The 23841-nt window shown below is 43.9% G+C and overlaps 1 protein-coding gene across 3 annotated transcripts in view; it reads left to right on the top strand.

The window, feature by feature from the left end:
• The window catches only part of Znf521 (zinc finger protein 521), a 281029-nt gene extending 270872 nt beyond the window's left edge, over nt 1-10157 (top strand). For all 3 annotated transcript variants that reach the window (XM_060377652.1, XM_021645481.2, XM_021645482.2), the window contains one exon: nt 8194-10157. In XM_060377652.1, coding sequence (XP_060233635.1) covers nt 8194-8223 — 30 coding nt within the window. In that variant the 3' untranslated portion in view covers nt 8224-10157. The remainder of the gene's footprint in view (nt 1-8193) is intronic.
• Nucleotides 10158-23841: the final 13684 nt, after the last annotated feature.

Consider the following 23841-nt stretch of genomic DNA (forward strand, 5'->3'; position numbering starts at 1 on the left):
TGCAAAGACAGGTCAACAAGGAGGGCTCCTAGAGGCACCTGCTCTACCCTGCAGCAAGCCATGGCCAGCCTGGGGCCTGTGGACCACACCAGGAAAGGTTAGCTAGGAAAGCACAGCAATACAAAATCACAAACATAAAACATTATGGAACTTTCTTGTGGTGACCTTGTTTTCATAACTTGACTGTATGGATCTCAAGCATGAACTTTAGCAATTACAGAATCCCCTCAGGGTATCTGGATTTAACACACCACAGGCCAACATTTCTACATGGCTCCTCTGCCCATGGACCTCTTCTTTCATGTTGACACTTAAAAATGATTGAATGCTAGATCTTCCTTTTCTCCAGCCTTTCATTTATTCAGGCACAAATGTTTTCCAGATAGCATAAGGCAATACGCCCCCCCCCCTCCAGATTAATTTGTGTTACTGGAAGATACGTATTTAATGTCTAGAGACCCACCTCGCAGTAAAGACCAGCATACCTCCTACAGTGCCCCGAGAAACCGTGGCTGCCCATCCCCTAAGGTCAGCAAAGCTGGGTCTGGGAAGCCAGGTAGAAAGGCAAGCCACATTGGCCTTTGGGATCCTGTGCATTTTCAGGGTCTTTGACATCCAGCACAGGAATGGCATCTGTTTATCCAAGGGTCAGGAAAGACCCCTCGGCATCACCTTCAGCTCTCACCTTGGCTTCATTTGAGCATCAGTTCATGGACTGGCCGCTTCCTGCGTGCTACAGGATTGGCATGACTCACGTTTCCTAGGCTCATTAACCTCCAAAGAACAACATGCAGTACACCCTCCAGTAAGCTTCACCAGAATGCTCGCTCTTTTCCTATGGAAAATGTCATAGAGACTGTACTGTAATGTCAGAACTGTTTCAAAAACAGGCCTCAGGCCTAAAGTTTATAAAACAGTTCTGTCTTTGCCAGGGAACACCCTCTACTGTGACTGTCCCTTTCTGTCTGTTATAGTACGTGTTATCCTGGTCACCGCTGGTGATGCCATTTCACCTTTGTTTAAACATAATCTAGTGTCACCCAGAAAGTGCCCTGAGATGTCAGCCCAGGCCCATGTGACTGTTAAATGTTGAAAGAAGATGTGTCAGTGTCTCTGCAAGTTCACGGTGATGGCAGTACCATATGAAAAAGAGAGAGAGAGCATGCAATTCCATTACTGCAGACCCAATCAGAAATGCAAAATTTGTGGCGTGAAAAAGGGATCATGATAGGTGTGTTCAGAAACACCACCTCTGTGTTACGATGGAAGTGCCTCCTTCTAGAAAATTCTTCCAATATAAAATCATGAGTCACCTTCCCTGGGCCTTCTATTGGGTGTGTAGCTTTGTTGTGGTTTGTTCTTTCTTCCTGTGTTTTGTCATCAAATTACTGAGGGGAAATAACCCATATTGTATAAAAGAGCATCCATTGAACACACCACATGAAAGTGTGCATGTCCACAAACGTGTTCGCAAGGCTTCCCAGGTAGGGTCTGTGGAAACACAGAGGTGTAAGAATTCTGCTTACAAGAAGTGTACAGTGGTCACTTTGAGGGGGCAGGAGGATGTAAAGGGAAGGTTGGTTGTTTCAGGTCTTCGATGCAATTCCAAGAACATTCTTGTTGCTAGTCTCAGAGCTGTGGGGATTCAACCTATTCAGAGTTAAAGGTATGAGAACTTTTCTGATTGTGTGGACTCTGAAGGCATCTCTTTATTAGCATCCCTCTCCTGTTGACCTCCTTAAGATGCTTGAGGGCCACCCTTTGCCTCTGTGACTATATTTTTTTTCTCCCCTCATCCAGAGCCAATTGCCCAGCATCCTGTCATCACTCCCTGAATACACTTTCAGAACTATTTTACTAGCAGAGAAGAAGTTGGGAATGAAAAAGAGAGAGGGTAGAAATGTAAAACTCTTGATTAGAAAGTATAATTTAATAGAACATGTATTGAACCAAATGTATTGATTAATGTAGAAGATATAGTACTTATATTGATTTGAACCAGAGATTTAGTACTAAAAGCTCTAAGCCAAAAAGCTGTTGCGGATTGCTACAAAAGTCAGTTTAATGCTGTCCTTGGAATGCCTTCAGAAAGAAATTCTTCTAATGTTTGAGGACTAGGTAGAATGCGGTATATGTCAGTCTGATCCCAGAGGGTTTTATTTTGTACTCTAATAGCTGTTACGAGCCTACATTATATCCAAGGAGTAATTTTCCTTAGAGGTGCCCAGCTCGCTTTGTGTCAATATTCTAGCATTTTAAGTCACGGACAGTATATGCTTCTGGGAACAGGGAAGGAGCCAGCCAGACTCATAATGGCCCGCATTCATTAATAAAGGCAGAGGTTTCTGTCCCTCCATTGCCCGCTACAGGGAAGCCTCTTTGGCCTTTAGGGACCCTGCACAGACACAGTTAAAGGAAGCTCTATTTCGAGTGGGCAGAAGATGAAATGCACGACTTGGAGGTATTTCTTAAGTCAGCTCTGTGCCCGAGCACAAGGGTGACCTTCTGGGTCAAAGAAGAAGGCAGGTCAGGAAGACTTATTATCCAGCCTGTTGGAAACCAATTGCTTTTGTTTAAAAATAAATAAATAAATAATGAAAAAGCAGGAGTGCTTAAAAGGTGGACAGCGATGTAGAATTCAGTCCCCTGCCTGAAAGGAAAGCCCGCAACCGTGTGTGTGCGAAACCGGGGTGTGCTTCTGCGAAAAATGAGAGCATTGATTAGCCTCTGTGTTCACGGGTAAACGGCCGGCCCAAGTGATAAAAGGAAGGGGGGATATAATTAGTTAATCAGGGAAGATTGATTGCGGATGTTTGTGTTCTTCAACGAAAGAAAAAAGCCAACATGTTGCCACAGCGTTGTCACCATCTGTTGAAAGACACAGCCACACTTAATCTTTATATTCCCGCTTCTCCTGCCCGGCTTTGTGGCTTTGTTTCTGAGCTCCGGTTTCATGGGTTTGAAAGCATCTCATTTAAACCGAATCCAACCACTGGGGTCCTAGTGGAGAGCTCCCTCTCTTTCTTCCTCCTCACTGCTTTTTAAAAATAACATGCTGGCTCTCTCTCCTGTTTCTTGAAGCTTGCCTATATTTGTTTTGGCAGAAAGGGGCTATAAATAGATAAATCATGGTTTAAAGAAAAAAATTTACATCTTTGAATCAACCGATTTTTTTTTTTTTTTTACACAACCTCCATTCAAAAGCTATTTTGATTATTACGGCCACTTAACATTTCAGTGGTGTTGACAAAGCAGAGACCAGAGGTGTGGTGTTTGCCAGAGAATTGGAAAAGTGCAGGCAATCCGTGGGCTCTACTTTTTTTTAGGTGGAAACGAAAAATTTTCATTCTGGAGGAAGTAGATTTCCTAGGTGTACCCCCTTTAAAGCTTAACTTTTATCATGGTTCTAAGTGCAGAAATTCAAATTCTCATCAAGACTGAAGGAAAATTGGATAGCCTCAAAACTGCAAGGTGAACAGTTTCAGAGGATCATGGTTTTTTTTTTTTTTTTATTTTTATTTAAAAAATATTTTCCTTGGAGTGCATTTAAAATAGGATTAAACTGTTTGACCAGCAAATGTGGTCAGCTCTCCGAAAGACGGGGCTGAATTAATCATTTGTTCGAGTGCCAAGCCTAAAATGAGAATTCCAGTCTTATAAAATGGAAGGCATCTCACATTTAAAAAGAAATACATAGTGCTAGGAGGGGAATTTTTAAGGCCCTCATCTGTTTTTTAGCTTCTAAGTTTAATTTCACATTCACAGGGAAAAAAAAAAAAAGAAAGAAAGAAAGAAAAAAGAAAGAACGCACACACTCCTTCCAAATGGGCCCCTTACAATGAGGAGAGTGTTCTGGAAACCTTGCTGTTAAAGGCTCAGGCCTAGATAGATCTTCTTTTAGGCTTTAAGGTATGTTGTGAGTTTGATTTTTTTTTAACACAACCCCACCCCTCGTGTAAAACAACTGTTCATAACGGGGATTAATGGTTTTCAATTTTCAGTTACTTAGACATGGGGTCTCCAGGAGATGGCTTTTTGCAGAGTAGAATATGGCTCTCTGTGGGATTGCACAAGTTTTCTCCTCTTCCACTTCCTTTTCTGTCACCGCCCCCCACCTCCACCCGTGTCGCGCTGATGTTCCTCTCGATTATGTAAAACACTTTGCCTTCATTGGAACAGATATTTTTCCTCATAACCTGTCATTGCATTAAAGTGCTTTGGGGACTGCGAATTGCTGTGTAAAATTGGTGAGATTACCCACAGCTTTGTTCTAGTGAAGTGGCTTCCTTCAGACCTGAAGAGCCCAGAACTCTGTACGGAGAGGTGCTCAGGGAAGACAGTGCTGCTGCTTTCTACTTTCTGCTCCTGAGCATCCTCATGCCTGGTGTCCCAGGACTGGCTTTGCAGTGTGGCCTGCTGCCAGGGCAACAATGGGCCTGGCCTCCCCTCTGTCCCCAGCTTCTGCTGTCTGCATCTTACCTTTCCGCTTGCTTCTTGGCGGCATTTCCCAGCAAATGATGTCTAGAATTTCTTAAAATCGTGAAAATCATTGAGCACTCGCATGGGAAGACTTGTCTCCCTTCCAGAGAAACATCTGAGGCCACATCTGGAGTGTGACTTTGTGTCTGTTCTTACACACCCACAAGATAACCAAATGAATGTGTGGCTCAGACACTCCATCCGTCCTTCTTTATCCGCCACTTGTACGTTCAGTGCATTTGGAATAAGGTGCCTGTTCAGGAAGCAGAAACAACCTAGGAATCCTCAAAGGAAATCCCTTGAGAGGGTATCACAAACATCTGGAATTTTTCTCCCCACCCCAACAGAAATATGCACATTTCCCATGGACCTCTGGGGAGGTCCCACCATGAGAATTGCTGTCTGTGGGAGGACTGGAGGGGACCCTGAATTGGGCTGGAGCCAAAAGAGGGAAAGTGAGTGTGGTGGTCAATACTGATTGTCAACTTGACAGGATCTAGACTCACCCAGGAGACAAGTGCCTGGGCACACCTGTGAGGGACCATGGACGTTAGGTCAGCCTCCGTGTGTGCTCGTGAGGCGTTATCCAGATTAGCTAAACCGAGGTGAGAGGACCGGCGTTTACTCCAGGCAGCAGCATTCATGGACTGGGACCCTGGGTGGAGTAAGGAGAAAGCAAGCCGAACACAAGTATTCACTGCATTCTGCCTCCTGTCTGTGAATGCCAAGGAAGCAGCCACCTCAAACCCGGTGCCATGACTGTATCCACAGGCCCTGCCTGAGCCAAAATAAGCCTTCCTGCCTTCTTCCTCAAGTTCCTCCTGTCAGGCCTTTTACCTCAGCAGCATGGTGGGTCTAATACAGTGGGGATGAAGGCTCCCCGCGTATTCAGGCATCTCCACGTGACAGGACCTGGTGTTTTGCCATTTTTTCTGTTGATGAGGCTGATCCATGGATCTTTACTTGGTATAAGCTTGTGTTTCCCAAGCTGGCTCTGGCTCCTGTCATGAAACTGTTTTATCTGCTTCTCTCAACCTTCAGAGCATAAGTCCTTGGTACCACTGACTTCAGTAGGCTGCAATAATGCGATTAAAGTATATCCACATATATAGCACATATGTAAATATTTAGTGTGATTGTTGGAAACTAGCTCTATACTTGTGTCTATTGGGAGGAAACAAAGAAAAGAAAAGAAAAAGGAGTGAGTTTGAGCCACACTAGGAAACTTAAGAATAACATGATGAAAATAAGACTCTTAAGTTACTTCTTTTTCAAACGTTAATTGTGAGAAAAACAATGTACTAAAAGTCACCTATCAGTACCCATCACACTTAGCTACCTAGTGTCCTGGCTTCTTTTGTTTCTTTCATTTCATAACTCTTTTGTAGGTATTTTTGTTTAGTCTTTAGATCAGACCTTTCTATGAAACCGTTTTTGACACCGAGATAACAAAAGAAGTGTTATAGTTTGTGGTTTTGACTTTTTTAATGCTTGTAAACCTCTGATCATAGCTGGTGTGGATCTTTAAGAAACTAGGAAAGCCGTTTGTTCCCACCAGTATTTTTAATATGCCCTCAAAAACAAAACACCCCCCAGACATATTTAAAATCAATACCCAGACAAAAGAGTTGGCATAAAAATAGTTTACTCTTAAATGCACTTTGAGGCCGGTTCTGCTGGAGAGAAAGCCATCCTTTTGAAGAGAATGAAGCAAGGATGTTTTACATAAGCTCAGAATAAAATAAAGCTGCCTTGTCACTAGTGATGTATATCACCATTTTTTTTTTTTTTTTTTTTTTTTTTTTTGCATTTGGGGCTCCAGACAGAAATCAGGCTCCTCAGTCCTCAGTCATGACTGCCCACCACACAGTAATTGTCATGGTGGGAAGGGCCTGGTTCCCACTGTCCATCTCCTTCACCAGAAGCCTGAGTCTGAAACAGGGAAGGGGAGCTGGGCCTCTGCCATGCCTCTCCACTCCCTCCCTAGAGGGCTAGCCCCAGGTGGGAATTATCAGTCACCTAGCCTTTGGTCATGCAGCCTATATCTCTGAACAGGTGGCTGTCCTCAGGGATGCTAAAGCCAGCAAAGATCCCACAAATGAAGTGCTCTGCTTCAAGTACTCATCTAGCTTCTCTTCGCCTGTAAGACCAATTCTGAACATTTTAGTGATGTTTAAAATTTTCTCTTAATGTTGCCCTAACTACCCTTCATCTTTGTTTCTGTGCAGTACTCGTGCTTCCAACCCCTCTAGAAGATCTTGGCCACTCAGAACTCTCTCTCTCTCCCTGTCCCTGTCCCTGTCCCTCTCCCTCTCCCTCTCCCTCTCAAACACTACCTTACTACCCCTTCTGCTGCAAAGGCTCCCCTGGTGAGAAGAAATTGTGGAATTTGTGCGTTACTTTCCATTATTTTGGGTCATATCACTGAATTGTCACGTGTCTAGATGGCTTCTTCCTTAGATCATGAGAACTTTGATGAGCTCAAGACAGAAAATATGCCTCCTTCCATATCCCATATCCAACTGGTCAGGTTCCCTCTGAGCGCTGGGTGCTGCAGGCCCCAGTATTCATACGAGCATTCCACAGTGTCTCATGAAGGCAGGAATACATGAAGCTACATCCAAATTGCCATTATTATAAGGCCAAGCAGCCAGACTACAAAGATGAGTGTACCATAAGAAGGACGGGAGGCCTTGCAGAGTCAGAGACAGGAAGTGTGTTCTAGGTGGGTAGCTTTACTTCAAGCTAGGCTTCAGAGCTCTGATTAGTTAGTGAGTGGAGTGTGAATGAAGTGGGGGCAGGACTGCTTCGGGGAAGCCAGAGAGAGGGGAGCTCAGGCCACCTCCGAAGTCTCAGTCTCCAGTGAAGACCTGGAGGTCTGTGGCCAACCCCTGTAGAAAACAAGACCATCCTTAGCACCATGCTTGGAGCTTGACAATGCCTGCACACTTAAGCCCCTTCAGCCCAATATGTCCAAAATAGAGATGTTGGACAGGAGGCCCAGCTGCCCTATCACCACATGGAAAGAAATTCTCTCCAAAAAGGAAAAAGAAGGACATGCTAATATGGCTGGGGTGGGGAGCACCACACTCCTTACTGCTGCTCAGCAGCCTCGGGAGAAACACTGACACCCAGAGCAGGGAGTTAGAGCAGGCTGCTGGGAGCTCCTGCAGAGTCCCAGCTTGGCCATTCTCTCCCCCCCCACACACACCTTTACAAGAGTACTGGAGGTCCTTCCTGGCCCATCCAACATCAGCCAAGTAGCTCTGTTCTTCAGTATCCACATTCGAGGATAGGTAAACATTCTGTAAACAGTCAAATCTAACAGAGATTTGAGCAAACCCTTTAAAAAAATGGAAATGGTATACACAGGTCAAGAAACGGTTTCAACAGTGGCGCCCTGGGCACTGAAGCCTGGGTTCTGTTCAGTAGAGGTTGTACTGTTCTGGAGGGTATTTGGAGAAGACGTGGCTGGCAGAGAGAATGTATGGTACTCCCAACACCTCCCCTCCCAGAGCCTCCTGACCCTGCCTCTTCTCTGTCCTCCATGGAGATGGGTACAGCCTGGGCCATGCAGCCTCTCTGACCCACCCATCCTTCTGCATCCCCGCACACCATTGCTTCTGTCATTGGGTCCCTACCGACACGTATGTATGCTCACGCCAATGGAAAGAGTATCACTGAAGCTTTCTCCCTCTTTTTTCTTCTCTACAGAATCACACGATGACCCAACACAGCAGTTAGTTCAAGTACAGCCTCTCAAGGAGAAGGACTTTGGCGGCACAAAAAGGGAACATGTTTTACTCTTTGCACGAAACTTACATTTTAATGTATATTCTTCAGAAGCATTGTATTGTATCATACAACTTGTATTATCAAAACTGTTGGATGTCCATGTGTTGGAACCTTTGAGCACCAGATAGACTCCTTGTATATAGAGTGTTGCACACGTATTATGTCGTCGATGCTAAAATGGTCTTATAAAGACAAGTGGACTTGGGCCCTATTCAGGCAAGATTTTCAAAGTGAACAAAACGGCTTAAGAGACAATGTTTTCGAGGAAGACGAACTGTTATCACGTTACTATGGTGGGACTTCCTTTTATGTACACTTAAGCCTAGAATTTCTCTTTTGGTATTTCAACGGTTAAAACCCAAGACTATTTTTTATTGCCGGAGATTCTTGTGAGCCGTGAGGAGACCTTCTCACAGAACAGAACCCCACATCTGGATACGGCCCGTATATATATTTGTAAGCCTTGCAGTGTGACAGGTAGCCTCGCCATTTATGCAATAGTTGTTATGTAGACTGTCAAAAGAATTTTTTTTTTCCTGGCTACATTTGAAGCTTTGAGTGTTCAAGGTTTTCCTTAATGATTTCACACAGCCAAATCCTTGAATCGGTTGAACTGACCTGTATGTTACTGTTCTCAATGTTTACTCTGCGGTCTGAACCTGGAGATTACTGGAATTGTTTTCCAAGAGGAAATAAATTCAGTTTACCATCAGCTATGAGTGTATTCGTGTGTTTTCCTTTTCTGGTTAATCTTACCATTAAAAAAAAAAAAAGAAAGAACGAAAAAGAAATCTAATTGCCTGCACCCTCGGATATGAAATCTGCTCCCCAGCAGATCCCAGGCATAGCCTCAATCATATTTAACCTTTGCACACTGGGCCAAATGCGGCTGAGAGGAGATTCATCATGCTGCACGGGAAGAAATCAGACCCCGGCTACTTGAACTGTCTTAGATTCTACCCGGTCACATTGTACTTGAGGATTCTGACATCACAGATGGATGTGATGGATGTTTTCTGCGTAATTTGCAGCCTGATTTGTGTCCTGCCGTGCAAATCTGAACTCGTGGCGATGGCTGCAGTGTGAGTGGCCATTTGGCGTATGTGTATTTAAGAAGCAGCATTGTTGAGAAGACAAAACGCAGAGCAGTGAGTCAGAGGGCTGTTAGCTCTGGTTCTGCTGCCAATTCCCAGTGGAGTCTTCTCCAAAAGGCTTCATCTCCTGGCCTGGCATCACCCAGCCAGGGAAGATAATGGACCTCGGTCATCATCAGCCTTCCAACAGACAAGGGACGGCTCTACGAGATGCTTGTCTCCACAGCCTACCACGGAACACTGAAGAAGAGAAGCTCCTGACTTCAGAGCGTTTGTGCAGTTTTTTGTTTTGTTTTCTTCTTAAAGAAAGAGAAGGACGGCAGCATCTTTATTCTGCATAGTGTAAGTCTAGACCTGATACAGGGGGGCACATTCCTGGAGTCAGGCTTCAAATGGTTACCACGCTCTGAATCCTGTGACTCTGAAGATCTCAAGCCAGTAGCAATAATCTTCATAGTAGTTTGGGGGAAGGAAGAATGCAACCTGGACAGATGTATTTGCTAAGCCTTGCCACCAGGATCTGCCTGTGTAAGCTCCTGCTCCAGCACCGCAAGGCAGAGCTGTCGCTCCACGGGTCTCAGACATTCCCTTGCAGGACTGACTTGCTGGTTACATCATGGTGTGTGGGACCTGACCCCCAGGGTCCGATTCAATAGAGCTCAAGTGTGCGCTTTTCTAAGAATTTCTGGGTAATGCTGGTTACAGACCACACCTTGAGAACCACTACCCTACCTCATTTACAAGTCATGGAATGAACGAAGAATGAATAATCAAGCACATGATATTATTTGTTGTGTTTCCAATAAAAAATTTAAAAAAAAATTTTGTCATGTTAGTATCATTCACAACACAAGTATTTTGTAGTGATTAAAGTATGCACACCTGCCATAATATTTCATATGTGTATTCAGCTTTTTAGTGCAAAGAAAACCTCAACCTGTACAATGGATTGCCAGCATGCTATTTAATTAAAAAGCTTTTTCACTGGCTACATAAATAATGAAGTATGCTTAGAATATGCAAGTGCATCCATAATTAAAATACTCAGCTATATTTTTAAAAAATTAAGATCTCTAGCCTATTCAGAATTTTGCATTTAAGATGAAATAGCCACACTTAATAATGATTTTTTAAAAAGCTTTAAATTGTTTGGTTATTAGGGAAAGGGTTATATTTTATAAAAGGGAGCTGTTGTTTTCTGGGAAGCAGGTGATTTGTTATATCCCTGGATTGGATCCTAAGTTACCCTCAACTTGTTGCCTCTCAGAGATCTCCCAAGTGTGTGGCGAACACTAGGGTCTGGAAATCTCAGAAAGCAAGAGAGGCATAGCTGTCCATTCCGGCAGCACAGACACAAGCCAGCCTCCCTGAGACATGGAAGCCAGAGAGTTGACCACTGTTTATGCCACATTAATTGGTTGATCCTCCAAAGATTATATGATACTTCTAGTTGGTAGGCCCTTCTTCCTTGTAACCAGTCAGTCTTCTTTGGATGATAAATGCTAAGCAGTGCTCAGACAGTAACTTTCATCCAGCTTTGAGAAATTGTCTTCTTTGTATTTATGTTATCCCCATTCCCTAAGGCTGGAATACAACTTAAAGATTAATAAGAATACTGGTGGGCTGGAAAGATGACTCAGAAGTTAAAAGCACTGTCTGCTCTTCCAGAGGCCCTGAGTTCAATTCCCAGCAACCACATGGTGGCTCACAGCCATTTATAATGAGATCTGGTGCCCTCTTCAGGTGTACATGCAGACAGAACTTTGTATACACAATAAATAAATAAATAAATCTTAAGAAAAAGGATAAAAAGAATTTTAACAAAATAACAACACCAGCGTTTGCATTATGTTCCTGTAGCTGTGATCAAATGCCTGCTAGAAAGACCTAAGAGAGGCAAGATAGATTTGAGCTCATGGTTTCAGAGGTTTTGTTTGTGTCCGTTTGGTCTCATGTGCTTAGACAGGGCATGATGGTGAGTGGTAGGCTTCCTGACCAACCAGCAAACAGAACAAGACTAGAAATAGCCATGGATGATCTGCTCCCAAGAACCTGCCTCCGGTGACCTACTTCCTCCATTTAGTCCTACATCCAAAGTTTCCAGAACCTCCCAAAATAACACGATTAAAGCATTGGAATCACGAGCCTATGGGGAACATTGTATATTCAAACCATAATAGCTAGCACTACGTAAAATCTGAGAGGAGAATATGCATGGAAGTAGTTGCCCTGTTTATGCCTCCATTTTGCTTTTGAGAGCATCGTAGCATTGACTTGGACCTTCCTGGTAGTAAAGGGGGGAAAAATAACCTGAACAGAAGGAATACATCAGGTTCTCAAGAGAAAATGTTTTCCTTGTACTTACTTCCTAAAGCAGCTTCTCAAAGGCCTTAAATCCGGGTAGTTGGCCCTGTTTGTGACCATAATTCTGTGAGAGGAGGCAGTGGTTTTCATGTGAAAGAGGGCCGCTGCATATATGAGAAGCCAGGAATGTACCTATGTGTCTTCCGGTATACAAGACAGGTGCCAGGACAAAGCATGACCGGGCCCCAGATGTCAGTTGCTGCATAGTTAAGAAGCTGCTCTGATGGAGAATATAGTGATTTTTACTCCCTCACCCCCACGGTCTAAACTTGCTTCAACTTTGGAATCACAAGGGAATTGTCAAACAACTCTATTGTTGGAGTCCCATCCCAACTACTGACTTCTCTGGCCTAGAATGCAAGCTAGGCATTAAAGTCACCCACAGTGACTCCAAGGGTGAAATGTAAGAACCAGGGTATCAACATTACAAACACGGGGGAGGGTGCTGAACTCAAGACTAGAACTTTGGCCATGCATGGAATGAGCAGAAATGTGTAATAGGGCTTAAGAGCCCTTTTCTTCCTGTCAGATTTTACGTCTGGGCGTCCAAATAATTATTTTAACCCTAAAGTCACGTAGTAACTAGGTAGCATAGTATATGTGCACAGAGGAGGAAAGGAAGAACTGACCCAGGAGGCTGTCATTCTTATACCATCTAGGAGTTACCAGTTTGATCAGGGAGATCTTGTCTCACGAGATCACTGACAGCCTGAAGGGTCCTGTCCAGCTCAGGGAAAAAGGGCTCCTCGTGCCGGATCGCTCACGTCTCAGGAGTGGCCAGCTGGCCTGGGGGGTGCCGTGCTATGCTCCAAACCAAACGTTAGCAATCCATTCTGCTGCTTGTAATTCAGACTGTACTAACCCCACTGTGGGGCCAGGTCTGGTCCTCAGGTTGCCAGCTTTGACCTCTGGTACTGACTAACTTTTTTTCTAATTCTCATTCTGATGCTTTTTAGATGCTAATATGAGTTGCACATGTTAACATCTGTAGGGTGCTGATGTTTAATTACTATGTGCAGATTTCAAGTTGCCACGTGACCTTCATCTTCATCACACATGAGGGTGAGCAGCAGTTGACTGGATGTGTGTTCTGCCTAGCCTGCTTCCATCCCTCGACAGTGAGTGAGATTTCAAGTGATGAGCAATAATAACAGAAATTCATATTCTCGGACACAAGTCAGATCTGTAGACTGAGAGGCCAATTTATGAATCTTTGGAAATCACACAAATGAGCGATAGGGTCGAAATTCTACCTTGGTGATTGATAACTACAATAGGAGTTTCAGCCCAGATAGACAGCAGTGACATGATCTCTACAGCCTCAGAGCAGTTCTGAGTTTGTCTCAGATTTGAAGTTGCCATGTGTCTTGACCAAGGAACCCAGGGAGCCCTCGACTTCCACTCCATAGAGTGTGGCAGCCTTGACTTTGTGTCTGTTTGCGCCTGTCGGGCATGGCATAGCAGAACCCTTGAGAAAGGAAGTTTAGGAATCCAGATCCCATTACAGAACACCTGCAAACCCAAAGCTCTTATCGCCTCCCTCTCCAGGAGGAAGTTTTCCACTAAAGGCACTAAAAACGAGAGTTCAAGGAAGAGGGATGAGCCTGGCTAAGAAGGACCCAGCAGGGCTCTCTGGCAGAGTCTAGAGCTCAGATCTGGTAAGCACCGTATTTCTGGGTGAGAGCCCCGGAGGCAGGAGTAGCCTCGGCCATCGCTCCAGATTCCTCCGTAATGAAGTCAGCTGTCGACTCCTCAGGGGGAAAGGCACAGGGCCCCTTTATTTCCAAGCAGGTGTTGCAGCATATTAAAGGTTGCATTCCATCTTGCGCTCACATCCTGAATGAGCCAGTTTGCAGGCAAGCTCAGTTCGTTCTGCAAAGAGGGAAACTTGGCAATGATGGAAGCTGAATACTTAAATGGCAATCAACTTCTGGCTCGTATCAATTAATTCCTTCATGGACTTCTGCCTAAGTATAGCATCTTGAATTCCCAGCTGTGGAAGCTATGAAAAACAGCCCAAGCAGCACATGCCACTGGCCTCAGAAAAGGCACACGAGCGAAAGGACGGGACGGTGTGCAAGCCACCTCTGGGTACCTGTGAGTGCTGATGTGGGTCTCCTGTCTTTTCAAACCTGTGTTGTACAGAGCAGGGCAGATAGCCATTCCTCTGTATGGGAAATACACCAAGAAAACTTTTAGTAAGTTTTTGCGAAATCTCTCAGCAGGGCAGCACCTTATCTTGGCTCTGAAATGTGCAGATTCAAGCAAAATGGAGACTAAGAAGTGAGTGGAGAATCTCTCCTCCCTTAGGAACCAGAAAAACCTATTTGTGATGGTTTTCATTTCAAAGAACCCACCACAGACAACTGTGTATCTCTGTGATCAAGGAGCACTTTGGTCAAGAGCCACCACATCAAGAGCTGAGGGTGAGTGTGCACCCTGCCCTGGAGAGTTGAGGGTGAGTGTGTACCCTGCCCTGGAAAGCTGGCGATTCGTCACTCGGCCTGGCACCCTTAGAAAGTGCAGTTCAGAGCACACCGTCTACACAGGGCACGTGACTATCAGACATACCATCGCCCAGGAAAGCACCCCAGGACTAACGATGTCTTGGCATGACGAGCTACAAGGTGCAGTCGATGGAAATCAAGATCAGCTAGCAGGGCCCGCCTCGCCCGTCATCATCCCCCTGTCCATGAGCTATCACTGACTTTCAGCCTCACAGGGGGAATAGCACCGGAAGGCCAAGCTTTTGATTTTCCGAGAGTCACAGCCTGTCTGTCAGAGGTGGGGACCTTCTAGCTCAATCAATCACCACGGAGTAGTAAGGAAATAGTTCCTTTGGTAAAGTGCTTGCCTTGCAAACACACGGACCTGGATTTGATCCCCCAGAACTGAAGGAAGGAAGCCACATGTGGTGACACACATGCAATCCTAAAGCTGCAGAAGCGGAGGCAGGAGAAGCGAATAGAGATGTATGGCCGACTAACTTAGCCTAATTGGTGAGCTCAGGGCCAGCGAGAGATCCTTTCTCAGACAGTAAAGCAGATGGCACCTGAGGAGCAACCCGAGAGTGATCCTGAGTTCACGCACACACGCACACCTGCACACGTGCATGTGCGTACATACACGCAGAGGACATTTGGAGAAAGGTAAGCACAGCAACTAGTTTAATGAGCTCAAACTGAATTTTGAAATTTAGTTTCTTGTTCTCACTGTAGGGATGTTTCAAGTGCTTGACTGTCAAAAAGGACGCTCATAGCTCCTACATGGAACTGCATGGAGTCCTGCTGGACAGCTGGACAGTTCCAATCTAATCTTTTCATCTTCATCCCTTCGATGTATCAAAGTCCCGCTCACTCTCCCTCTGTCTCAGTATCTTTCTTTTCAGCTTTCATTCTGTATTTAAATGTATGAACATTTACACACAATATATGTGTGTCTATACGTCTATATGTGTATGTATGTGTATATATATATATATATATATATATATATATATATACACATTCACCTTGGAACATCCTCCTAGGACTTCTTTTCCTCTTGATTTTCTTCCAGATTTCTCCATTTGTGGTCTGTGCCCACATCCTCCCCTTCCTGGCTGCTGCCTCTCCTGCAGACTGATGTCCTTTAGTCTATCAATATCCTTTTACTGAAAGCATGTTTTCAAGGTCACTTGTCATGGCCTCGGCAGCCGGTCATTCTTGATTATTTTGTTTATTTCTTGGTACTTCTCCTGAACTCATCCTCCTGTCCAGGCTCCCACTTTGTTGCTCAGTCATGCTCCTTATTTTGAGTCTTTCACACCTGTTAACCCTTCATTTCCTGGCTTCTATCCTTCCTCTAATCCATCCTATATATGGCCATCATGTTAATCTGCATATATCATATTTTACAGTATTTTCTCATTCAGTAAGTGCCTCTGACTCCCAAAGTAATGAAATGAAAGGAAGATTGAACTGAAACTTTCATTGCTACTTGCCAGTTATGTACAACAAATCCCTTCTCTTTCCAACATGACTTCTTCCATCTTTAGTTTGAGGATAGGGAAATTTACAAGGTACACTAGGATTTGTTTTTCCAGCATCTTATCAATGACTAGAAATACCTGAAACATAATAGATGTCATGCAAAAGAGATGCATTTATTCCAGACTCTTTAGGCCAGTTCTACAATCACTACCTTTTCTACACTGAACTTCAGGCCCTCTCATTCCTCCTGTGTCTCTCATTTCCAATCTCTCCTAAATACATACTCCTTACGAAATTGCCTGCCTATGAGAACCTTAAATAGTAATGTTTTTCTTCCACAAGAAGTTTCTAGAAGAATACCTTAACTTGCTAGTTTAGTTGTGTTTCTGTTGCTGTGATGGAACACCATGGCCAAGGCAGCTTTCAAAAGGAAGGGTTCATTTTAGCATATAGTACCAGAGGGGGAGTTTGTAATGGCAGGGGAGGCATGTCAGCTGACAGCTAGACCAAGAAACAGAGAGTGCATCTGCAACCACAAGCAGGAAGCAGCTGGAGCAAACTGGAAGTGAGGCTTGGCTGTGAATTCTCCAAGTCCATGCCACCAGGAAGTCTGTACCTCCTTTAGCTCCCGGAACAGGAAGACCAGCTAGAAACCAAGCATTCAGATGCCTGGTCTAGGGAGCTACTTCTCTTTCAAACACCCATGTTTACCCTGTTCAGCTTTCCTCGTCTGAAAGTCACCCATCCTCAACCTGCTTCAATTTTTTTTGCAGAGTGGATTTACTACTGTTCTGCTGTTTTCACCTATCCACTTTGCTCACTCTTTGCACATTCTTCATCTTCTCCATTTACCTCAGTTTTGTTCTGTTTGCTGGACCCAAATTAACTTTCTTTTACTCCTGAAAGCTCCTACTAAGCTGCCTTGAAAACTAGAAATCAATTTGTTTTTGTTTTGGTTTTTTTTTCTTACTTACCTGGATTGTTTTTCATTCAAGGAAAGAGATGAAAGAGATCTGTGCTCCCCTCACCACACACACACAAACACACTTTTTGCTTGTATGATTGTTTGGTTTGGATCAACAGGATCTCATATACCTCAGACCATATACCCAGAACTTGATATAAAATCAATATTAAAACTTGATATAAAACCTCCTGAAATCACAAGTGTGCCACCATGACTTGTCTGCACAGTCCTGAAGACCAAAATTAGAGCCTTGTGCACACTTGGAGAGAACTCTACCAACTCAACTGCACCTCTTTTAGCGTTTCTACCTCATACAAGTTCAGTAAAAACATCTACTGAAATTTCATGTCTCATCATCCTCAGTTCACTGTTCAACAATCATGGTCTGTGTGCCTCTCAGGGGCAGGTCCCAATGATAGAGAGATAATTCTTCGTCTTTTTTCAAATACAAAGGACAAGGGTGCTACTCTCCAGAAACTCACAGCTGCAGATGTACCTTGAGTTACAACAGCTTCACATGCTGATGACTGATTATAAATGAAAGCATAAGTGTGTCGTTTACCCTAGTGACTGCACGACCATGACTAGGGCCTCTGCCCTGTACCATGAGATGGATCAGAACACATTCTTATCGTCGCAGAAGACTTTAAAGTTCAAAGTTTGCATATCACTTTTGTGTCGGCTTCAAAAATCATTAAGTTGAGCCATGTTAGGTCAGGGATCCTAGGGACAGCTACCTGGAAATCCAGCCTCTGCCTTTTCTCTGAGTCTGCTACTTGTCCCTAATCTCCTGAAGACATCGGAATCAGCACAGATAATTAGCCCCAGGATCATGGCGCGGCATCTTAAAAGGTCTCACTCTTTGGTCCACTCGACACCAGTGATTTCATCCAGTAAGTGTAGGACCAAAACTCTGCAATGACCCCTCCATGGTCAGCAGGCAGCTGTGGGACAGGAAATGAACCAGGTGTGGGCCACAGCAGATGGAACACTGTTTCTTCTATCACCTATGGGATCTTTTGGTAGGCAGGCTCAAGCTGCCCATATTCAACATTCAGTGCAAAGATTTAAAGGAGCATTCAACAACCGAATCTGAAAAAGTCCTGGATACATATGCAAATCTAAGCGCTAGCCTATTCCTTTCTCAAAGCAACAAAGATGCTGACTGTGATTGCAGATAATAAGAGCTTTCCTTGTGATGAAATGAGTATATACTGAGCAGTGTGCACAGTATATTCCCATGACAAATATATTTACACTCAACTCAGAACATGGAGAGAAAACAAAGTGTCAATAGTTGACAGCTTCTTGGCCTATGGGGTGTAATCCAGGAGCATAATAAATTCATTTAAGCTTGGTGTTGAATAAATGCATGTTAGGGCCGTGCATTTTTTTTTTTTTTTTTTTTTTTGGCCTTTCCCTCGACACATTGTTTGAATACAATGTCACGTTTCTCTTCATGTTACATGATCCTCCGGCTGCTGTCGGCAGAGATGTGGACTAAGCTAATCTTTCGGGTCAAATCTGCAGTAATTTCCCCTGAAGATGGGAACAAGAAAGGAATACCATGAAAGAAAACACCTTATTGCCGAACATCGGTGGATGACTGTCTCATATTCAGAAAATATACTTCACGAACCCTGGCTGCTGGGAGGCTGCAGAGTCCAAAAGCAAGATGTATTGCCACAGAAGATTTTAATCACGCTGATAAATGGATAATCAGAGTCAAGGGAACATAAACCACATAAAAGGACACCTCAGTTTAGAAGCTAAATAAGTACTTCTTCCCATTAGTATACCTCTCATCCCATACAGATTGGATGCCAAGACAATGCCCCTCCCTGGCAGATCTCACAAGCTATGAAACATTTCAGGCTCTGTGTGTGAACGCATGACATATTGGTTAAGACACAAAATAGCATGTTGCTGGTAGCGTTCGAGTGTATAAGAAATACTACACCCTACTGTTTTCATAAGCGCTGGAGTTCCATTGAGTTGAGACAGATGGTAGCAGGCAAAGATGCAATCTTATCAACGAAAGCTAAAATATGTCAAAAAACATGTTACTGAGCAAAATAGAGCAGATCACTTGCTTCGAATGTCACGACAGCTTGCAAAACATGTTAGGGTATTGAAGCTCTGGTTGTGTAAATAAAAAAAGAACAGAAAACAGAGTGGCAGGAAGTGGCATGAAAGCATGTGTATTAATTGTCCCTTCTCTGTATTTTGCCTATCAGAGACAAACACATAACCACAAGGAACCTCAGATGAACACCAGGAGGTGGGCCAGAATGACCCATGAGGATCTGTTTTCCTTCCGTGAGCAATGAGTTTCCCTGTGCTGGCTAAGCTGTTGAACTAAATGACAGAAGGCATCTCAGCTTCCCAGAGGGAGCTGTAAGGATCCCACTGAGAGTCATCACGCCAGTTAGCTCAAGAAAGAAGACAAGACGCACCCAGGGCCTTCTGTCCACATCTGTCTCAGCTCAAGGACTGTTCTCTGACCACCGGCCTTCTGATTGTCTGCCCCAGTTGGTTTCTTCCTTCTAATTAATGTAGTAGGGAGTGAAGGCCATGTCAGTCATGGCGGGGCTATATGGGATGGGGGGTGCTGAATTTGAGCATCTGCTGTGGATCAGACTGTGGCTCGTTGTCATCAAATGAGAAACCTATTGACGTAGCATAATTGTGTTGACTATCCTATGTCCAGTGCGGGTTCAAATCTGACTTTTCCTCCATCTTCTGCAGTCAGGAAATGCAGGGGTAGGTAAGAAATGAGAATCGGTGGCCTTCCTGTGTGAGCTCAGCTTCATCACTTCTGGAACGCTCACAGACTGTGCTCTGCTTCTCAACTGCTGTAGGGGTTCTCTTGGAGAAAGACTGGCAGACAGTGCTTTTCAAAAATAGTTTGAACAGCCAACTGGGCCAAGGATAAGGTAATGAAGGGAGTCCGCATTGCTCTTGGAGAGGCACCAAAGGAGACTAGGCGAACAGTGTGGGAAAAGGGAGCAAAGAAGGCAGTAAATCCTAGCTGGGCAGCTGCCAAGGAAGGCTAGTAAATATTTATTTTTCTTATTTTGTTCATCACTCTTTTTTCTTTGTTTCTTTTTCCTCTTCTTCTCCAGATAACATCTCACTCTGCGATGAAGCCCAGTCTGATGTCAAGCTTGCCATGTATGTAGCTCCTACTAGCTATGAATTCATGATGGTCGTATGAGCTCAGCCTCCGGAGCGCTGCCTTTTAGACCTGGATAAAGTTAGAAGATTTGATGTGCTGTTTTGGTTTGGTTTAGTAGGGTGAGGTGGCATGCACTTGTCATTGAGAGTTGAGAAAAATGAAGTTTTTTTTTTACCCTTCAGAAAATGTCCAGTCAAGGTATATTATTACTCGCTACTGCTTGTACAAGAGATTCTTAAGTTCTTAATTGTGCATTAAATTTTTAATTACATTAATTTATTAACTTCTTAATAAAATAAAATTTATATCCTTAATTCTTAACTTCTCAATTGTGCAGGAAGACTTCTTAAAATCTTCATGGAGGATTGAACAAGGGCACTAGTCTTGTCTCTGCTCTTGTGTGTGGAGAAAGCATACAAACATACAAAAAGCTGGGACTGGACGGTAACTCAACCCCAGAGCACGGGCACTCCAGGAAGACACTTCTGAGAAGGAGTTTTCTGGAGCAGGCATCTGGAGACAGAAGGTGGTCATGCCACTGAGGAGTTGTGGAGCACCAGCTGCTGGCTGTCGTAATTGCTGCCCACCTCACCTCTCCTCTGCCTTTCCCACCTTCACTTGCCTTCAGCCCAGCAAAATCAAGTTCTTCCAGTCACTTGTGGCTGGTATAACAGTGTGAGTTTCTATAGTGTTGCTGTTTATCCCAAGAGACTTTATCCAAAGAGGCTTCACAAAGCAACTTTTGTGTGACGATTTCTCTTGGAACTTTGAGACATTCTGGTGCTAAGTGTTAAAATAATAAACTTTGAGTACAAAACTACACGTGTGTCTCCCTAAATCCACACAACTTAGTATCAGAATGGTAAAGCAACTTTGCCAGGGTCTCAAAGGGAAGAAAAGGTAGGACTCAAAGTCAAAAACTGTATGATGAAAAAAATGAGAACAATTTGTTTTTATGGGCCATATATTTTATTTATCACTTAAAACTTGATGAGATGACTCTGTGGGCAAAGGGGCTTGCTGCTGAGCCTGAGGACCTGAGTTCAATCCCCATGGTATGTTGAAACTCCACATGGTAGAATAAGATAACAGAGCCCTGTAAATTTTCTCTGACTTCCACTCAAGTGATATATCCATGTACACACACGTACATGCACAAACACATACACACACAAACTACCACCACCACCCTAATAATGTGATTTAAAAATAATTTAAAAGAAACAGGTAGAATTGTCCGTCTACACGTAGGCTATCAATCTTTACTAATTAACATCCTACTTGGCATTCCATTGAGAAGAATAAGAATGTTTATAAGACCTCTACAACTGTCAACGGGGGGTGAGGGCGGGTTGACTCAGGCTGGGCTCTTGCTAAGTAAGATATGAAATATGCAATTCACACTTTCTGCGAACATTGAAGCAGGTGAATTCCAACTGACAGGAAGTAATGAATGCAATAAGCTAAAGGGAATACCTTAGTTTAAGCAGCCATATGCTTTAGTTATCGATGAGACCGTAGAGCTAATGGTCCCACCTTGCAATTCACTTGGTTATTCCTAAGTGCACATAAGTGGAATTCCTTCCATTGATGGAGCTGCTATAGGCAAATCTTTGGGGGACTGTTTTTATATGAGAAAGGAGGTTCGGGGCAAAGTCATTTCTGAGAGAAGCTAAATGAGGAATTGGCTCTTAGTGTAATGCTGTTGGGAAGCGATGTGGCAGGTCCTGGGACCCTACCCTGCTGTATGTGCTTTGAGAAAGGACTAAGGTTTCTCTAAGGTAAAAAACGGTCACTGTCGCTTGATGACCATTATGAAGATGAATGTGGCACTTTCAGTTGGTGCCTCATAATTGTTCATTTGTATTTGTGAACACAATATTCCTGAAAGTTCCAAATACCTGGGAGCCATGAAGAGTTCAAAGAGCTATTCATACTTTTATTTTTCAGCAAATACTGTAGCAGATGCCGTGTGTCACACTAACCTTGCAAAACTGAGATGTAAGATGGACATTTTGTTCAGTTCGTGGGTGAGGAGGAGACAGAGAAACAGCACACAGAACAATTCTGCAGACACTTGAGAAGGCGTGTGTGAGCCCAGAGGAGATAGCCACATAAATTCAGAGTCTAGGAAAGACCTCCCAGGGGAGGCAGAAATCACAAAAGATCGAGAGGAGCTCTAGAGTAGTGAAGTTCAGGCAGAAGGGGCAACCTGTGTGCTAATTAAGATGGACTTCTGTTATTTGGTTGGAATTATTAAAATAAATATCTCAATACACAGAACCCAGTCCATTTTAAGAACCATCAAAGCAGCATGTCTCATCCAAGCCTTCAACCTCTGAGGAGGTACTCTTCTATCCAGAGCTAACCAAAATTCCTTGAGATGGTAAATGTTTCTCCTAAAAGTATCCTTCATCTACTGATAAACTTGGAGCCTGTACCCAGCATCTCCTTTGTTGGACTCCAAGACTCTCTGCACTCTGGGCCATGTCCTGCTTTCTCTAATCACTCCAGTGCCATGAAGTACAAAGTTCCAGGAGTCCCCACACTAGAAGCCTACCTACACTATTCAAACCAATCCCTAAAATTTAAAAAAAAAAATTAGTTTTTGTCTACATTTTCTCCTTGTCCCTCTACCTGTGGCCAACTCTGACCACTTTCTCCACAGATGGACCTAATGGCAACTATAAACATTTCTTCCAGGGATAAGAAAATGGCTCCATTGGAAAAGGTTTGACACACAAGCATGGGGCTGAGTTCATATTTCCAACACCCATATAAAATGTCTGTCACAGTGATATGCTGCTGAGAACCCAGGAGTCCAGAAGCAGAGACAGCAGGACTCTTGAGGTTTTGCTGGCTAGCCAGCCAAGCTGAGCTGGTAAGGTATAGGTTCAGTAAGAGACGCTGTGTCCAAAGCAAGATGGGAAATGAGCAAAGACACCTGATGTCAATCTCTGTTGTAATGCACCTGTACAAACAAATTCGAAACACACACATATGTACACACACACACACACACACACATACACACACACACATACGCACACTACTTCTTTCCTCTTGGCATCACTTCCATGTTTTTTGTCATATTGGGTGTGATTTGAGCCAAATCCCAATTGCTTTAAGTGTGATGTGTAAGTAAAGCATGAATAGGGACTGGGAGAAAAAAAGAAAAGTATCAAATCCTAGGAGAATTTGGGTTCCTGAGCAACAGGCCAACAGGAAATGGTTTCCTGCCCAAGCCCAGGCTGATGTACTTACAGTTAGGACTGCCTCTCAGAGTAATGATCAGACATGAGGAAAGGGACTTGCTAGCCCCACACTGTGATTGTACCTGACAGTCTCTGCCAGTTGCTTTGGAACATACACTTGCCCCACAAATCTCAGGACCTTAATCTAACTTTCTTTGCTCAATCCCTGGGAACCCGGAAACATTATGAGAATATCTTCCTAATTAATGGAGTTAGCAAAATGTCACCACTCGGGGGACATGAGCCAAAGTTTTCACATTTGAATAAAGCTAAGGAGTGGCTAAATTCTGAGTACTCACATATGATAGAGTATGGTTGCAGTATCACTTTCATTGTCCCTGCCATATTGTCCCATCATTCCCCACTTATCTTCTAGGTAGACACCTAGTCATGTCTAGCAAAGGTGGTCCAGTGCAATAATGGAAGGAACAAATAACATCATAGGATAAATTCTCCCCATATTCCTCCCTCATTCCTCTGCTTTTCGTAAAGATGGCCACTGATGCCTGTGATAATAATTGATGTAACAGAAAAGGTATCTGTGTTCAGAGCTTCAAGGACATTGAAGACGGGATAGTGGCTTGGTACTGAAGATGGGTGGTGGCAGGGAGATGTCTTTTGGGCAGCGAAGAGGAAAGCTCCTCCTGCTCCCTTATTCATCTATCTTCTGCCATTGGGCATATAAGGGGAATGTGCCCACTAGACGCTATTCCATGGACCTTGGACCTTCCTGTTAACA

This window comes from Meriones unguiculatus, chromosome 2 (genome assembly GCF_030254825.1).
Source record: "Meriones unguiculatus strain TT.TT164.6M chromosome 2, Bangor_MerUng_6.1, whole genome shotgun sequence".
Lineage (NCBI taxonomy): Eukaryota > Metazoa > Chordata > Mammalia > Rodentia > Muridae > Meriones > Meriones unguiculatus.